The following is a 19,360-nucleotide window of genomic DNA, read 5'->3' as shown; positions in this document are numbered from 1 at the left end:
TGTTTGTTCCAATTAGGAATCATCCATCATATTCCTAATGAATCTGTGGTTTTATTGAAAATATTTGCAGTGAAAAACAAGTCATAACTATTATGTCAAAAGCATTGTAAATTACAGTACAATAAACAGGAAGACTGTAAATAAGTAAATTACAACTCAAAGTTCCTGGAAGAACATGAAGTCTGATCACTCACTGAGAACAATAAACAGAAATTCCTTTTATGATGTAAAGTTTACATGTTGCAGAAATAAAATATATGGAGTTTAACACCTCTAGACTGATTTTGATCATAACGTTCTGAATAGAGGAAACTGTGTTATTCATCTCCCACTGTTCAATAATTAAATTAATTCCATATTTTATCTCTTTTTCTCTAAAACAAGAGGCTAATAATCAGTAAGTTTCCTAACTCCACTTTTATAGAGAAGCTTGAACTAGGAGTTGGAAGATAGGAACTGAGATTTGAACTTGTCTTTCTTGCTTCCTGAGTGGCCTTGCAGAAATCATGTTCTCTCTTGACACCTTGGTTTTAAACACTGACAACTGCCTGGCACTTAGCAATTTGTTTATACATTTCCATCACACCAAAAGAACATTCTATCTTTATACATACATTGGCTCAGACAGACCTGAACTACTGTCCCAGTAATAGTTTACCTTTAACCTCACTTTCCTTTTTTTAGCACTAATTTTCTGATTTCCTGTTTGTATATTGAAACACTGAATGGCTGCAAAGTGCAATGAGTGAAAAATGTACCCCAGTGGTTATTTGATGTAGTATCTGCTTGATCTACCTCAATTACAAAAATACAGGGAAAGATGAGTGCTTTTTCAAAGCAGCACACAGGGATTAGGAGTGCAGCCAGTGCTGCTGTAAATGGGCTGTGTAAAGCTAAATCCCACATACAGCCAGGAAAAAACATACCTCTGGAGAGATCTAACACCATCATTTCCTACAGATAAACTACTTTTCTCAAACACCAAGGTATGTACAGGGTAATGCTTCTGGCTTTGGGCAGCCCCTCTGGAATATACTCAGACTGTACAGCCAAATGTTTTCCAAAGGGATTTCTGTCTCAAAGCTTGAAACAAGATTTCCTGCACTGAGGGAATATGCTTAGGTGCAACACTGATATTTGAATAAAATTACAAAGATGCATTAAGTAGTTAAAATAATAAAGAGGTTGATTCTGCTTCTGCTGAAGTTAATGCATAATCTCTCATGTTATTTGAGAGGAACAAGTTGAGAGCAGCTCACATGGGCTCATACATATAACTGATTTTTGGAAGTTGTCGATTTTTCTGGTTTTTGCCTAACTATTTGGAAATATTAAGTAGTTTCAAACCAAATGCAGGAAAACAGCTGGGGATGTATTTTCAAAATGGCACACAGGGGTCAGCAGTGCCTTACAAAATCTGGCCTTTTGGTTTTCTTATGAAAATCCACGCACATTTTGCCAAGTGAAAAACAGCCATTTGCACATGTTTTGTGTGAATTTAAACTGTAGCAGTGAAGTCCCCTGAAGATTCTGTGTGCCCTTACCATGCCCAGTCCAGGGCAAACAGAGCTTTCACTACATACAGGGTGAGCCTGGGGCAAGCCTTGCTAGGTCAGTCTGGGAGCTCAGACTGATAGAAAAGAGCCTGTCTCACTTATCTGCTCTGTGGCATCTGCCTCTGGTGGGCTTCAGTTTGAAGAGACAGAGAGAGATTTCTCATTTGATTTAGGTACTGTAGAGATTAGAACTGAATGTGCAAGAACTTTGAGGTAAGCAGAACAATACCAAAGAGGAGAGCAGGACTTGCTGCACACAGACAATAGTACTGGAATCAATCACTTGAAGAGATGGAACTAGGACAGGTTAAATAGAGACCTGGGCAAATAAACTTGAGGGTAAGAGAAAGAACAGGGATAGAAAAATGATGGAGCATAGAATAGAACTCAGTTTATCCTTCTCTGCCATCCACTCAATATTTGGCTAGCAGACTATTCCAAACCTCTACAGTACAGCCATTGTGCACTGTCAAAATATAAAAATTTCTACACAGTCTTTATGAAAGACCAAAATATACAATTTCACATAATAATTTATTTTGAATTTTGTTTTAATTATTTACGTAACCTTACGCGCATCTAGAAATTAAAAATAAAATCTTGCTGAAGATTGACTATGCTCTGAACTGTCACCTTTGCAGCAGCAGAGTGAAACCAAAAGAAATCTGTTGAATTTTGATCAGAATATTCAACAATGACTGATTGTGTACTTACTGAAAGATACAATATGGAAATCTATGAATTCCTTCTTACTATCATTTGCAAAACAAGTATATTTTCAACCAGATGGCTTCAACCCAATTTACTTATTGCCTCTTTATTTTTTTAATACATTCATATTGTAAAGTCATTCATTAAAAAATATAATTGTTTGCCCACTTTCACTTCTTTTCCTGTGCCTCAGTTCACCAGCTATTTTTACTGCTTTAATTTGCAAGGATTCCCACAAGAACAGTCTCATGCCTCTGGTAAATGGTTGACAGGGATATCTGGATCAAGACAGATTGTGCCTTCCAGACTCCCCCCCATAGCACTGCATCCAGCTTCCTTTCATAACACATTCCCATTTATCATGTACACAAATAAGAACCCTAAACTTCAGTCTAGGATGCTGACCTGTCTCTGTGACATTCCCTTCTTGTTGTTGTCAGTTTAATTTCAACAGTGCAAAGACAAAGCTTCAGCACTCTCATGCTATTTCTTTCCTCAGTTATTGGCTCTATTACCACCCTGCCTGTCAGTCAAGCCCATAACTCCAGAGGTCATTTTTCATGCAGATTACTCCCCAGGATATCATCACCAGTTTATGTGCACATCTTCTTCACTCTTTTTGAACAGTACATTTTGAACAGTATTTTCCTATCACTTCCTAGCTAAAATTCTAAGGTAGTGTCTCAGAATTTTCAATTTTATTGAAATAAGTGTCTCTTTTGTGGCTTTAACCAACCCTATCTTAGTAAACCAACCATCTGGAATGCTACTGTTAAGTTCATCCTGCTAGTCCATTGATTTGACCCACTTACTCCACCTACCATCTCACAGTTGATTCTAGCACATAAAACCAAAGCTGCTTGTCAAGATGCTTCACACCTCAGTTCCATTCTGCATTTCATTTCTTACTCTTTACTGATGTCTTCTCCATTTCTGAGCAGCCAAGGATCTCTTCATTTCCTTTATTATTATTTCCAAGAAAGTAATTTTGTTTAATTTCAATCAGTTCCTGCATATATTTATATTGCTCTTAAAATCTACTTTATTCTGACAGAGGTTTTACTCTGCAAAATGTCCTTGGCTCCTGGCAGTTCAGGTGACGATGTGTGGCTGTCAGAGGTACTTATTTTGAGGATCTGGCACTTGACAAGACTGGCATCACAGTGACTTTTGCAGCCCCTGCCATTTGGGCGCTGAAGTCCCTCGAACATGTTCTGGAATGACCTGTGCATACTGTGCTTTTATTTTGAGGGAAATAATCTAGCCCAAAATTGTTGGTTTCACCAGGAACATCCCCAAACAGGTGAGCAATAGGCTAAGAAGGATATTTTATGGAGGCCATCAACAAGTTATCAAAGAATTAAACAAGACACCTCAGATTAGAAGACATAGACTCTAAACCATACAAATACAATTAGGATATACAATATGAACAAGACATACAGTGTTGACATCTGAATGCACTGTAAAGGGATGGAAAACTATTAAAAGAGTTGAAAAGAAGACTTGTAGAGAAGTCAAGTGTGATATACTGCACAACTAAGTCAGCATATAAATATAGAGCTGTGCCTTGTAATTACTTAGATTTGGTCTCTTGGAATCTGACTCTCCTGATTTTTTTTCTGGTCAGTAGACAACATGAGGTTTGGTATTTGTCATGCTGCTGGCCCGAGACAAACTGGTATGAATCTAGTCTGTGATTTAGAGCCAGGGTGTTAAATCAGGATACAAACTGAGGGAAGTTTCTGCATGGGTTCGTTAATATTAGCTAATTGGTAAGTGACCAAACCTGGAAAACATGTGTACAAAAATGCTACAATATTTTTAGGATCATATGCCTCTTATGAAGCAGAAATAGAAAGAAGTTAATTTTTCATTATGAATTTTAATCACCCATTTGGTACTGAAACAAAGCTGAATTTTATATAAACAAAGGTCTTACCTTTTACTTTCTTTGATAAATCCTATGTATTAGGTGACCTGAAAGTAGCCTGGAGAAAGATTTTGACCTTACCTATCCTCCTTGTCCTTCCCCTTCTGAAAACGTTTATTATGAAACTTTAGATTCATATTTCTCTAATGGAGTTACTGCTTATTTTTTCTTTGTATCACCTTTCCTGAGCTGAGAAGAACAATGATCTAAGGACTCATTTTTATAAGTATTTATTTTGGCAGCAGTGGTAACTGAAATTACCCGCTCTCTGCCCAGAGAAAAATGATTGTTTTGAAACTGGATCAGTTGTCTCATGTAATTCAGCATATGAATACACAAAGAGTTATGCCAGTACTACAAGGCAGGAGGGCAGGGTCAGAAAGAAGGGACCTGAGTGGCAACAGTTTGAGAAGGCAAGCAACCAAGGAATATGTGTGAAAGCCACTGCTCAGTCCCTGGCTTTCTTATCACACCTCCACAGTTTTATATTCTTTCAGTCATTTGTATTTATGCAAAATCAATGCAAAAGACTATCTGACTGGAATAGCAGTGGTTTATACCTTATTGTAAGAAGGGGAAATGAGCACTGGAGCCACATGGCAGTGTGGAATCACAGCTCCAACAATGCCATTTGATAACACATGGCACACACACAGACAATAGCAGTCTAAACAATATTACTGTCTTCCCTTAGTGATTTGCTGAAGCTGATTCAATCCACTAGCTGCCTCAGCACAAGTCAGGGTGACACTGAGGACAAAGAGATGGGAAGAGGTGACAGACTATGATCAGGAAAGGATGGGAACTGCTTCAGCCAGAACAGATACAAATTGGAAAATCATGGTCTAGTTACTTGCAGTATTAAATTAGAATCTGCTGGCTGATTTATTGTCACTGTCCTCCTATCCCACTGTTCTGGTGGTCACTTATGTCCTCAAAGCAAGAATACCTAATCCTGTGACTCAGCTTCTGAGCTGCATTTGTACATACAAATGGGTGGTGCTGTCAGAAACTTCTACTTGGAAGGAAGAAAAGAATAAGAAGCTACAAAACAGCTCAGTAAGAAGTGGAATAGAATTTTCACTATCATTGTCTCATCAAATTTTAGAAGGTTGGAAGGTTGTTGCTTCTTCTTTTTTTTTTTTTCTTCTTCCCTCTTGTTGCTATCCAAGCAGTTTTTCAACCCCTCTGATCTTTACTGCATTGCTTTCTAACCATAAAAAATTTGGCTTTACTCATAAATGAAAAATGTCACCGTAAGGGAAATCAATGAAAATTACAACAACGTGTTAGAAAACAGATATTTTTGCATTTAAAAATCACACAGTAAAAAAGTAAACTGTGTAAGATCAACCAAAAGTTAATATACCTGCAACATCATAGCTGATTCATTCAAGAAATCCTCCAGGCTCTGATTTTCAGGGTTAAACTTGTTAAGCAGTTGCACTATTAGTGCAATAAGTTCTCTATGGCTGACCATCTTCACCATGGAGAATCCTATAAATACAGAAAATCATTACTTTTTCATGCCTCCTTCGGTTGTGGCATAATGTATGGTGATAGGCTCATACAGAAGTTACACTGCAGTAATGCAGAAGAGAACATTTAGGTCAAGCTTTCGAAATCACAGTTAGTCAGAACAGCTGACAGGAGAAATGAAAATACAGTACAAACTTCAAGAAAATAGAAGACATAATTACAAATTGTAAATATCTCAAAATATCTTAAGGAAAAATGGTTCCTGCACCAGGTTATTTGACAAAATATAATTAAACATAATACATAGAAAAGCATGGCTTTTTGCCTGTGTGCATACAGGTCTTATTTAACATGCTGCTCTTCCCAGTGAGATGCATCAGAAAGCAAAATTTTAGTCTTAAATTTCATCACATGTTGCTGTCAACAGCCTGTTTTTCAAAAGCAACAAAAGAGGAGGAACAGAGAGGAATTATAAGGAAGCAATGACTGTTGGTGAGCAGGCTGGGCCATGATCACAACACTTCAGTGGTCTGGGCCACTGCCAAGGTCTCTGAAGGCACAGCAGTTGAGTATTTATGTTTGATGCTTTGCTTGTGAAATAACTGGATTTTTTCTATCTCAATTGAAGCCTTACCCATATGTCTGAGAATGTGTAAGACATGTTACCTTGATTTTAATGTTCAGATGTCAAGAACTATAATGCATTTGTTCCTACACACACACATGTCGTGTATGAAAGACCAATGACAGCAACTATCAGGCCTGAAAACCATTAATCTGGTTTAGCAATGCGAAAAAAATGAGCACAAAAGTAACTTTCCATGGTGAAAATAAAAATGTATTTTTGAAAATAGTTCTTGTATTTTATATACTATCATACTTTGATGTCAGAAAAGAATGCCTGATCCAGATGATTCATTCCCACTGTGGTAAACATAATTAATTTCTTGCTTCTAAATATTACGATAACATTTCCAGACACAGTGGTATTGTACTCTGCCTTTCAGCACCATCTTACTCAATAATAGCCTGAATACCACTTTTCATTACTAATCTCAAAGCACTGAAAAACTAGAGTTTGTCTGATTATGTTCAATATAGCCATTTAGAAACCTCTTATGATCAAGACAAAAATGTCCAAATTAAAAAGGAAAAAAAAAAGTCCAGCTAAACAGGGTTGGATCATGACAAGGTATGGCAAACACACAAAGAGGCACCAAGGGAATCACTGTTACTCCACTGCTCTGAGAATCATTTGTTTATCAGGTAAGAACCTGCCAAGGTTCTTATACTCACAAGGGATTTTGGATAAGCGAGGGAGAAATGTCTCTGTATTTCAAACTGAATCATAATTCAGGCTTCAACAGCTCTACCAGTAACAAATGCTTTTTCTTCTGGCATACCAGTAAGAAATTTGAGCTCTCATGCTCTCATAACCTCCCTTCCCCCCAAATAACAATTATTAAATCCAAAAACTGAAATGTGAAAACCAAGATGTGCAGTTATGCTTTCAGATCTCTGAACATAAAGGGTTTCTTAATAGAAAGAACTCCACTTCTAATTAAAGAAAGAAGCTGCAATTATTATTGTTAATGTTTTAAAACATACACGTCAGAGATAAAATCCTTTTGGTACGGCATGCACCCCTTATTTCCACACAGTCGATTAGAAAACTACCCCAATTATTATGAATAAGAATGATATAACTTTATACTGTGTATAAAATGGCAGAACTTTTCTTCCATTATCAGCTGTAGATTTCAGTTAAAGGACGTGAGAACCTGACTTAACCTTGTTTTATGGTGGAGCTTGGAGATATTTTGAAAGCAATTACATAGGATAAGAGTGGCTACAATTGTAGGAATTGGTTTCAGTGACCTGAAAGGTTCTTTCAGGTTTTACATCTGCACCTATGATCCTCACCCAGAAAGACTGTGATTGCATTTCCTCTAATGAAAGGTGTCCTTCTAAAAAGGAGCTGATGGAAAATGATCAGATGGAAAATGTTCACTTTGAGGATGTTAATTTTAATTTCTATGCATTTAAATGTTTTGCATACCTACTGTAAGTGTTTTCCTTAACATGATACGGTATTGTTTCTCTCTTATCTTGTAGAGCTTCACAATCAAATACTTATTGTACAAAGCCTTCTGCAAATAAGTTGTATTATGTTTATGAGGTGGGTTTGCAAATGGACACCAAGGCTGGCTACTTGCCCAAAATTTCAGAGAGCAAAGCCCAGCAACCATGTCCACAGTGTAACACAGGCCCCCTTGATGTTTTCTCTTGTACTAATGAACAATACGAATAATAAATATGAACACCGAAGGAGGGTAGGTTTAGATTAGACATTAGGGAGAAATTCTTCCCTGTGAGGGTGAGACACCGGCACAAGTTGCCCAGAGAGTTTGTGGGTGCCCCATCCCTGGCAGTGCTCAGGGCTGGAGGGGCTCTGAGCTACCTGGGATGGTGGAAGGTGTCCCTGCCCGTGGCTGGGCAGTCGGAAATAGATGGACATTAAGGTTCGCCCCAACCCAAACCTTTCAGTGATTCTATAATTGTATGAAAGTAAAGGAATGGAGGAGTCACGAGCCTGCCCACGGCACCCGCCACTTTCACGCATCGGGAATTGCACCCGGCTTTCTTTCCGGAGGTGTCACGTACAGCCACATCTGCCTTGCACCGCCGCTTCCAGCCCCTTTCCCGGCTGTCCCCGCCGCAGGGTACCGCTCCCGTTCCCGGCTGTTCCCGGCGCTCGTGCCGTCCGTGTCTCGGCGCAGTCCCTCCAGCCGCAGGGACTCCGCGCGCACCGTTACCAAGGAGCGCAAGGGCTGCTGGGAGCTGTAGTCCTTCTGCGAGAACGCCTCAGTGTTGCGAAACGGCGCTAGCGAGGACCCGGAACTACACGAGAGGGGAAACAAGATGGCGGCAGTTGTTTGCAGCCGTTGCCACGGAGCTAGTTCCTCCTCCACCCTGTGTTTCCACTCATGGGCAACCAGTGGTCGGTGACCCGCCGGTTTCCAGGGCATGGGCAGCGCTGGCAGGCGCGGGTAGAGCCTGCGATCCCCTAGCAGACGCGCGCAGAGCGGCCCTCGAAAAACTACAACTCCCGGCATCCACCGCAACAAGGGGTTCACCGGGGCGTGGCCTGCGTGGCACGCGGTCTCCCCGCCCCCTCCGCATGTTACGCAAATGAGCAGCCGGGTGGGCGGGGCGACGGCGCGGGCCCGCCCCGGGCGGTGGGGAGGGGAGGGCGCGGGGGCGGTGTCGCGCATGCGCGGTGGCGTGGCGCTGCCGCCGGCCGCGCAATGTTTTGGGGGCGGTCGGGGCGGCGCGGAGCGCGCGGAGCCGCCGGACGGTCCCTGCGCTGACGGGAGCGCCCGGCGGCCGCTCCGCTGGAGGAGGCGGCGGAGCAGCAGGAGAACACAACCCGGAGAGGGGCACGGCTTCCCAGCGAGGGGCACGGCTCGCCTCGGTCCTCTGAGCGGCACGGGTGGGGAGCCGGCAGCCCCCGTGGCAGCGGCGGCGGCAGCGGAGTGTCAGCGGCCGCGGTGATGATGAACAGGTTCAGAAAGTGGCTGTACAAACCCAAGGCAAGTTGCGAGGAGCCGCCGCTGCCCGGGGTCACCGTCCCCCTGCGGGTGGAAGTCGGGACGCGGTTCCCGGTGGATCCCGGCGCGCAGCCGCGGGTCGCTCCGCGCCCGGGAGGCGCCGGGAGGGGCGAGCGGAGCCCGCGGGCGCTCGCGCGGTCCCGGCGGACGCGGTCGGAGCGCGGGCGCGGGAGCGGCTCCGGCGGCGCGGAGCGCGGCGCCCGCTGCGGCGGGGGATGACAAAGCAGAGCGGCAGCCGCGGGGCTGCTCCGAGCCGGGGGAGCGCGGCCCGGGGCGGGCTCGGGGCTCTGCCCGGCACCGCGGAGCCCGCGGAGGGGCCGCGGGGCTGGCGGCTGTGCCCGGCCGTGCCCGGGCAGCGCTCCCGGGCGCGCTGCGGGCTGCGCGGAGCCCCGAGCCGGGGAGATGTTCGGGCGCTCCTGTTGTGCTGCTAACGCTGTGTGGGTACACCTGGAAACTTCGTAAGTTAGGAGATTTATTGGGAGGTGCTCTATATGTGTGTATTTTGTGTCCTTCTCGCTTTGAAATTTTTGGAAGGAATCCAAGAATCGCAGTTTGCTTTGCAATGAAATTATCATCTTTTGGCACGAGTTAAGTAACAACTGTCTGGAGAGTGATCTTGTCTGGCGTGTGATGTTCGGATCGTAAATCAAGGACATTACTGGTTTTGAACACCTATGGCATCGTTTTCTTGTCCAGGCATCATAACAGTTGATATAGTTATTCACTTTCTGAAGTATTTGATTTAATTTTGGTTGCTGTTGGTCACTATCAGTCATTTCTTCCTATACTTTTCTATCAGTAATATTGTTGAGTCTCTGTAAACCTTCTTTGTACTCAGTTATTTTGGCTGAATTATGGCCAGCGTGTTGCACTGGGAAAAAAAAAAAAGGCCGAGGTGATGCTGCAAAATAAAAGTTCATGTTATGCTGGCTTTATGCATTTTACATGTAATCATAACTCTTGAGTACTGCTGAGGAACATGGACCTGTCAGATATTGCTGCTAATAGCTGCAAGGGAGAGATGTATAGAATTAGTAACTGAAAATATAGTAACAAGTTATCTATAACTTTTATTTAATTTTCTTATTTTTGTGTGTTTTATACAAGGGAAAAATTAAGGGAAGAATAGTTAATGAACAAAAAGAAATACGGTTAATGTTAAATGCAAAAGAAATTGTGAATATAGCTTTTGCCATTATTTTTTTAAACAAAACTCATTAGGCTTCACATTGCTTTTGTTTCTAATAGAGATTTTTATCTTTTTGTGATAACACTTGCTTTCTAATATGCTATCTCTTTGTTGTAAGGTCTATGTTTGGCATTCAGTGTCTGTATGAAACAATAAGTAGACTTAAAGTTTTGTGGGACTTCTCTGGGGTGAAGGAACTCTCAAGCCTGTTGCATGACAGTGGGTCTCATAAATCAGGAACACCTATTGCTGCTGTTTGTTTAAAACCAGCACCACTGCTTTTTGTTGTATATTTATACCTTCTTTGCCAACAGTTTTTCTTAGTTTCAGTAGCTCAAAATATCATTTTTGTTCTGCTATTCAAAATGTGTTGCTGGGGAATTGTACGAGCCTCAGAAAAAGGCATTTTTCCTGGTGTGCCTTTTGAGTGGGTGTGGATCGTGTCATTAAATATATGAAAGTTTGAATAGCACTTCTTTTATAGAAGGTGAGACAGGATCTCACATACAGAGACTGTACCTTTGCTGGTTGTATTGCTTGCTTTTCTATTTAAAAGACTTTGCAAAGATTCCTTCCCATAAGGTCAGTGGCTTCCAGGGTCTATTTTGAATATAATGCATTTTGAAGATAACTTTCCTGAATATTTATTTGGGTGGGGGTTTTCAGCTCTCAGGACTTACGTTACTTATAACCCTCTGTGAGGTACTGTGGGCACCAGGTGCATTTTATCGGTTAGGTTTTGCTACTCCCAGTGATGGAGAATGCTTCTTCTGAAGTATTCCAGGTCCTACTGCCATATAGTAGGACTTCTGCATGGCAGCAGATTTAGATACCACTGGATGTTTGGCCCAGAGCTTTGATGGCCATTCAGAGGTACTTTTGAAGGTGAGGGGTGGGATGACATCAGAGTGCAGCAAATTGATAGTGCAGCCTGCTCAGAAACCTGAATATATGGTTTAGCTTAATCCTAGGGGAACTATTTCATAATTCATCTCTGAAAAAACACAGCCCCAGAATATGTAAATTAATTCAGCTTGATCGTTCTAAATGGTGAAGACAAGGAAATGGAATAGAACAGAGTGCATAACAAGGTGGAATCCCAAAACTCTTAGGGTATTGCTGCAAGATGCAGGACCTGCATTGAGCCAAGGATATTTACGTGGTAACTGCTGCGTGTGTTTGAACATACCAAGAATGGGAGAGAAAATGTGGGTGTAGGAAGTGGAAAGTCTTGACTAATGTTGTGAGCATGTCACGAGAACAGCACGACTTCCCTAGATCCTTGTTCAGTCACTGCTCTTCCTGCCCAGCTCTGTTCCTCAGGTATGCTGATATGCCAGATTTTAATAAACCAGATCAAATGCCAGTGGTAGAGGTAACCAGAGAATGAAATAAATAGCAGTGACGTGATCTGTAGAGCTGCTAGGAGGCAGACTTTTAACTGATGTATTGGAGACAGAGCAGAGACAAGATTTTGTTTCCAGCCTCCTGTGCCACATTGATTGTTGTTTAATTTTTAAAATGTTATCTGTAATATGTGTTTTGCTTTTGGGGACTGTGGATTCAATGCATTTTTAAGTGTTTGGAGGGAGGATGGTGTTTGCTTTTGACCACTTTTGGAGAGGGGTGATTTGAAGCAGTGTTCTTGAATTGCAGCATCTGTGGAACAGTAGTTTCTGTCTTTGACCTCCTCAGGACACTGCAGGCTTCCCAGGCATCGCCACTTTCCCGAGACAAAAGAATAATCCCATCTAAATCAAGGTGCTTGTCTGCATGCACGGATATAATAGAAATGTTCCCTGCCACTTCTTAACATTTCTTATCTCGAACCCTCTGCTGCTGGAGCATTCCACAGGTGTCCGCTCAGAACCTGCTCCCAGGCAGATCTGAGCGTCCAGCAAAAATACCGAACTGGGCTGGTCTTGCAGAGATTTGAAATGCGTTTGCTATCCAGAGAATTCAGAGTAATTTCTGTGAATGCTGCTACTTAAATCTGGAGGAGACTAGCTTGAAAAATGCGTGGGTAACTAGCTCACAGGGGTACCTGCTTTGAATTGAGCTCATGTTTATTGATATTTTGAAAGAGCTGTTTCGTATGATGGGAAAAAAAGTCTATCTCTAACCACAACTTGAATATGTTTTTAATCTGTTTATTATAACAGACTGAAACATCTTCAGTGTGTGTTTATCTTTTGTATTTTTATTTTAAAAATATTGCTTATTTTGTGTTTATATATATGATTTTTTTTTTTCTCCTAGTTTCTTTCACGTAGTAAATATGGACTTCTAGCAGTTAAGGTAAAGAATTTCTTATGCTCCTGTAATTCAGTCAAAATCCATAGTCGTTGGTAGTAAAGCTATTACTTTGTGAATCCCTTGTCCCAGTTAAAGGATGCTCACAAAATATGCATAATCTAGAGGTTTTATAGGTTTTTTTACCACCCCTCTCCTCTAAGACTTAGAAGTGCAGCTGTGCCCTCAGTGCCTGTTTTAAATAAAAGGCTGTCGACCTCCCATGGGGATGTGAAGGTGGGTTTATGGAAATGGCCCCAGCCTGTGGGAGTGAACACTTGGTGACAAGTGGGTACTCGGCTCAGCTCTTTGACACCCTTCAGAGCCCCTGCATCTCCCCCGGGAGTGCTTGAGATGCCGGGAGTTGTAGTTACTTTCTTCCCGTGTGTTCTGAAATAGTGTTCATGGGTTTCTTAAATCTGATAATTACTTTTTGTAGCTGGATTATCAGATACATCTTCAAGAGGTTCTTGCTGCCTGTTCATGTGTATCTGCAGTGGTGCTTCTTGATCAGAAATAGCATTTAGGGATAAGTAGAATGGCAGGTACTTGGAGAAGGCTTGTTTCTATGTTTGTGCATAGTGCCTTTTTCTTGCTTTTTTGACGATCTTCTTAGCTGTATTTCTATGCAAGTAAGCCATACCTAGTAATAATTGCTGCTACTAATAGTTTTTAAAGGACTTGGAACAGCAGATAGATATGCTAATTAAAAAAAAAGGCTTAATAGATAATAAAAGGGTATCTTGGAACGAGCAGGTAGGATGAAAAGCATCTAGAGCAATCATCTAAAGTAGAAAAGTGGGAGCCAGTGGCAAAACTCAAAAATAGCCAAATAACCTCTAGGAGGTTCTGTATTTCTTTGCACACGGAGAAGTGTTAAAAAAAAGAAAAAGAAAAAAATTCCTAGGTGGATGTTGAACATCAAGAGCTTCACAAAGAGTAATCTTTCTCAGCAGCCTTGTCAGGGTTGCTTAGTGGCAGAGCTGACTCCAAAAAGTAAAAAATGGGAAATACAATAGGAAATAGCTGATTTAATTTTTTTAATGGTATGAGAAGAAACATGTTTGCAGGATTTTTTGTAGGAAGAAATTGTAAGTAGAAAAAGAGATTTTAAATATGTACAGAAGTTTGTTAGAAGAATGGAAGGTAGTAAAAAAGCACACAGCTAACTGTGCTTAACATAATAAAAAAGCATTTTTTAAATTGGGTCAGTAGAATGAGATGCAGGAAGAGAGAATTATTTTGAGCAGCATTTAAATGGATGGAAATGGTCAGAAATGAAAAAGGACAAAGCTGCTGGAATTGGCAAATAACTATTGATACTAGTTTTGGGGGAGTGAATGAAAAAGGAAGGATGATTTCCCAGTGATAGATGGAAAGGAGCTAACATCTTATTTTAGCTATGATTTCCATATCTTAAAAGTGAAAGGATTGCTTTTCACAGAAGAAAATTAGAGTGAGTTTATTCTTGGGAAAAATTCTTACAATGAACAGTGAAAGAACAGGTAAATGCTATTTATAACTTATACATAAGTTATGTAACTTATTTTCATTTAACTGGTGCCATACAGTATTCAAAACCTTTGGGCACCGTAGTTTGTGAACAAAATCTATTATTTAGTGTAATATTTATATTAGCAACTAATGACTTTCCAAGACCGAAGATTGAAGAGTTTTTCTTACTTGAGAAAACAGCTGTTACTGGGTTTTTGAAAAGTCACTTTTCTAATGATCAGCTCTTTGATCTCACTTATGTGTGTAATTATTCTTGTTGCCCCTCTCTGATCAGAGGCTGCAGCTATTTAACTACATTAATCAGTGTTATTGATAACAATCCTGAGGAAGGCAACTTATAAATCATCATGCATTATTCAGAGTTTTGCATATTGAATTGCTTCATTTTAGAAGCACCCCATCTAGTGGTTTGAACACAAGTGTGGGAGCTAATAATTCTTTGCTGATGTATTGTAGCAGTGCAGCTAAATCAAGGCAATTACCTGCAGTCATATTGTTTCTTAGCCTTGGTTTACCTGTAGCTGAAAAAGGGAAGGAGGCCACGATTACAATTGTCTAAGAGAATTGTTTGTTTGTTTTTAATTACTCTGATGTGACATGTATTTGTACCTTGTGAAATAATTTTTTATTGCTGTGGGCAATATTTTTATTTTGACTGCTGTGAGTAGAATCATAATATTTCAGATCAAAAGTCCATCTAGCCTGGTGTGATGTCTGGTGGTTCTCTTTCTCTGTCCTATAACAGATGCCTAGGGACAAAGAAGAGATGAATAGAAACTGGCATTTCCTCTGGACTCTTTAAAAGTTTGATAGTTTCCAGCATAGGAGTTTGTTGAGCTGTATAGATTGTGCTTGCATAATTCAAAAGCTCATGAAATTGTTTCTGTTAAATTACTAATAATCTTTCAATTCATTAATATTTTTGGTATCCATAATGACTGCTGGCTTTTCAGTACTTAAAGCTGAGTTTGATTCCAGTGAAGTAAACATTTTCTTCAGTAGCATTTTCAAACAGCCAGTGATGTGACCTAATGTGCCCCTTGTCCTGCAGACTCGTCTTCTGGTTTTTCTCTAGGAAACCTGATTTGGATGTTTAGGTTCTGTTGCTCTCCTCCCACAATGTGATGGTACTTAAAAGAATTTAGAAAAAAAAAATTACTCCTTAGGAATTACAATGCATTCGTCCTAGATTTTTTTAGGGGAATGACAAAAATCTCCCTCTAAGAACATCCTCAGCACTGGACCACAGTAGAACATTTTCTTACTGAACTAACTGAAAAATAAGCACTGCAAATGCTGTTGATGTGCTTCATTTAACTGCTTTAATAGTTACGATGATCTACTTTCCTGGCAGTTATACTCGCAATATTGACTTAAATTAATTCAGTAAAACTATTTTTAAATGTTGGTGTTAAAAATAAATTAATTGAAGGCTGTGTAGGTTTATTTGGCTCACATTTGAAGATTGACCTACCTTCCTAGGTGATGTAAAAGCATCATCCTCCAGTAAAACAACCAAGCTGGAGAAACTTGCTCTAAGTTTGAGTCTGTCTTACCTGTTCTCAGCTGAGTCTTTGTTTTCATCTTGAAAGTGCAGAATATTGCAGCAATTTATTCTATGTCAAATGACAAGCTGGGATCAGTGGTGTAATGGCCATGCCCCCTGCTTGCATTCAGGAGGTGAACTGCTGTATTCCATGCTAGCTGAGGCTCTTGAATCCTATAACCTTGAGCTGTGCCTAAGTCAGCTAAAGCAAAGCACTTAGCCAGGGTCTAGTGGACAGCTCAGTGGAATAGGATGCAGTTTTCCTTTGAGGCAGTGTCAGCTGCCTGCTACTTGAAAACAGGTGGGTGACAAAAGTTGTAATGCAGTCTCTAGAAGCCTAGATTTAGGGTAGCAAAGAATGAGGGTTTTTGGGAGATAGAATGTTTGGAAAACTGAAATATAAAGCATTCCTGGCTCAGTATACCTTGCTGGTGTGACTCACGGTCCTACTCTTATTTATTTTGGTGATGTGGGTCAGACTTAGTACATCCTGTCTGTCTGTTCTACCCTGCAACTTGTAGGGTTTTCCTGCTTGTCACTCCAGTAGTCCGTGGCTTTTTTGCATTACTATTTAGGCCTCTAGCCTGACAATTCCTCTTGACCTTCCTGATCCCATAGATGGTGCTTCTTCCTGTGGTCCCTCTCCATTCACCACCCTCTCCTCCCTTACTCTTACTGCTTTTGACACTGCTTGGGAATAAGATGCCATGAAGAGCTGATCATCAGGAGCTGAGTTGTGCCTCTACTTTGCTCAGTCTTGGTTATAAGCTTGTTTTTCTTCTCTTGTAGGGTCTTTACTCCTACTTGATAGTCATTCAGAATGAATAATGTAAGAGTAGGCATCACATCAGTACTGGGTTCACCATTCTGGGTCAATGAATGAAAGGAAAGCAAATGAGGGAAAAGAAACTGGAGGAGACAGGTGAAGAAGATGGAGTTGAAGAAAAGACTTGGCATAGAAATGTAAAAAAAGTAGTTTGAGAGAGGAAGAAGGGAGGATGACTCTCCTATTCTTTCAAAATGCCTGCTCTTTATTTTGAAATGGAACACAGGTTAATTTAAATTAGGGTGATGTTTATGCTGGAATGTGTTAATTCCTGTCATCAAGTGGCACTTTGATCTCTGAGAATTATAGGTGGCTGAGGCTAAACTAACCGGATGCTCAGGGTGTTCTGCATTTCTGCTTTGCATTCTTCTAATTCTCACCTTCCTTTGTAGCCTTTTAATGTAGGAAACGTTTCCTGACATTCTGAAGTTCATCAGATGTTCAAAAACATTTTTTTTCAGGTTATTGTTTCTTCCTAAGAAAGGAGCTGAGCTTGAAAGGGGTCTTGAATGTTTGTCTCTAAATGGCTTTTGAATGTTTGTTATATAATAAGCTTTTTTATGAATAGTGTGGGCTCTCATAGTAATGTCTCTGTCTAATTCTCCTTAAAGCACCAATATCCAGGCAGCAATTTTACCTTTCTCTCTTGGTTCAGTTGTTGAAGTTTGCGTGCTCTTAATATACAAATGAGAATTTACCAGCCTTCTTCCTGTAAAACCCTCCAAATCCTCTCAAAGCACTGTCTGCTTTTTACTTTATTTGCAAGATGCATATATAGAGAGTAGATGTCTACATTGCTAAACATTTAATGCTTTTTTCTAAGTATTTTTTGTGAAGCTGGACCAGTATGTCTGGTCTAGTGAACAGCAGAAATATCTTGATGGAAATGATGTCATTTTATGGTGCAAGATGGATGGAAGCCCTCATAGAATAAGGAGAAGTTAATACAATGTAAGGAACAGGCAAAAATGCAAAGGGCCTTCAAATCTCATCTGGAACCCCGATTTATTTCGCTGTGTATTTTAAGGAATCTTGCAGGTCCTCACAGAGGACTAAGAGATGAAGTGGGAATGGCAGCTGTTTTTTTCTGTGTCCCTTGGTGATGAGTGGTGGTTGTGTGGTTACATGAGGTTCTGTAAGGGCGGGTGGTGCCATGGATGTTTATTTTGAGTGTACACACAGGCCTTGTTTGTGTGGCTGTAAAGATGCATTAGTTCTGCAGTGATTTCTCTTTAAGTCTGTTTCTCTTTGATATGAATGTTCATGGTGGTGAGTTTGGCTGCATGTAAAGGTTTGTTTTGAGGACCATAGGTAACAGTATGTTCTTTTGAGCAATGATCTTCCTGTGCACTGCACACCTATCTTACTTTTTTTGTATACAGTTGAGCATAAGGAAGTTATGTCATGATCAGCAGGAAATAATTAGAAGAGGCCTTATGTTAAAAAGTGCTTACTGTGCACTGACAGGTGCTCACTGGTGTTAATTGTTAATTTGGGTAATATTTTCTTTATATTGAAGTGGTTGAGAACTGATGTGTTCATGTTGGAGAATCTGGTTTTGGCTATTGTGGAGTTCTGGAATTGTTTTCTGGAAGTGCATCTTTGGTATTTTTATTATATTTTGATAATTTCTTTGTTAATGATTTTGTTGAAACAGCTAAGTATATTTTAAAAGAGTATTATATCCACAGCAAGTATTCTCATTTTCAGTAAAAAAACACGTGTTTTTTGTGGCTGGCTCTTTGTTTTCTTTGCTGTTTGGTTTGTTTTTTTTTTTTTTTAATTTTTGTTGGTTTTAAAAATTTTTTTCCCTAGGCTAGATCATACCCCTGTGTCCAATGCTTGCAATGTCTTCTATTTCCCTAACATTACTTCCACCTAGATTTTTTTGGGTGGGATTTTGTGCATAATTACATACCTGCTATACATTTTTTTCCTTCTTGATTTCAGTCAGGATACTTGACAAATACTAGACTTGATAGTAGTGGTGACAGTAGGAAGACAGGGACTGAAGTAGAAAGGCAGTAGACTTTTTTCTCTTCACTTCTCTCGCTAGAAGAGACAAGGAAGCAAGGCTTCTTATTGGGCATTTAGGCATTTATCTGTATTTTAGAGTCTGTATTCTGTTGACAATTTAATTTTTTTGTCCAGTTATTTTTAAAGTTATATTTTCTCAATTAATTGGCCACACTATTTCCTTTGACAGTGTTTGTTTCAGGAAGCCTTAGGTTGTAACTGTTTTTCAGTTTTTATTTTTCTATTGATATTTGAGTTACTATTTGGCAGTTTCCTAAGTCCTGTGTATAATTGATACAATAAACCAGTAAGTTAATGTTAAAATACTGCTTCTGAATTTTGGAGTGTTTTTAGATATGGAACTGGGATGCATTTTTTCCAAAAATGAATGAATCTTTAAAAAGAGAACATGCTTTTCAGTTTGAAAACATTAAAACCATGTTTTGATCTGTATTAGAAACGTTCTTTTAATTTCTTGGTGTAATATATGTATGTCTGCCATCATGGATCTTAATCTACTGTTCTGATGTTGACAAATCAGTGTTGGTGAATTGTAGGTGCCTCGTGTTTCTTTCCTGTGTGAAATAATGAGATTGTCTATTGTATAGACATAGATAATATATATATAATATATATAATGTCATCTGACTTCTTCAGTGTATTTGAACGCTTGATAAGCTTTTTGA

The 19,360-nt window shown here is 40.2% G+C and overlaps 2 protein-coding genes across 11 annotated transcripts in view; one reads left to right on the top strand and one right to left on the bottom strand.

The window, feature by feature from the left end:
* CFAP99 (cilia and flagella associated protein 99) overlaps window positions 1-8,483 on the bottom strand; it is a 54,016-nt gene extending 45,533 nt beyond the window's left edge. For all 7 annotated transcript variants that reach the window (XM_014895248.2, XM_088163035.1, XM_088163037.1 and 4 more), the window contains exons 1-2: window positions 8,344-8,483; window positions 5,570-5,697 (exon numbers count right to left, since the gene is read on the bottom strand). In XM_014895248.2, coding sequence (XP_014750734.2) covers window positions 5,570-5,689 — 120 coding nt within the window. In that variant the 5' untranslated portion in view covers window positions 5,690-5,697; window positions 8,344-8,483. The remainder of the gene's footprint in view (window positions 1-5,569; window positions 5,698-8,343) is intronic.
* A 526-nt stretch (window positions 8,484-9,009) lies between these two features.
* ZFYVE28 (zinc finger FYVE-type containing 28) overlaps window positions 9,010-19,360 on the top strand; it is a 146,543-nt gene continuing 136,192 nt past the window's right edge. For all 4 annotated transcript variants that reach the window (XM_014895244.2, XM_088163033.1, XM_014895242.2 and 1 more), the window contains exon 1: window positions 9,010-9,272. In XM_014895244.2, the coding sequence (XP_014750730.1) occupies window positions 9,234-9,272 (39 nt within the window). In that variant the 5' untranslated portion in view covers window positions 9,010-9,233. The remainder of the gene's footprint in view (window positions 9,273-19,360) is intronic.

This window comes from Sturnus vulgaris, chromosome 4, assembly GCF_052056855.1.
Source record: "Sturnus vulgaris isolate bStuVul1 chromosome 4, bStuVul1.hap1, whole genome shotgun sequence".
Taxonomy (NCBI): domain Eukaryota; kingdom Metazoa; phylum Chordata; class Aves; order Passeriformes; family Sturnidae; genus Sturnus; species Sturnus vulgaris.
This window is presented reverse-complemented; position numbering and strand designations above follow the sequence as displayed.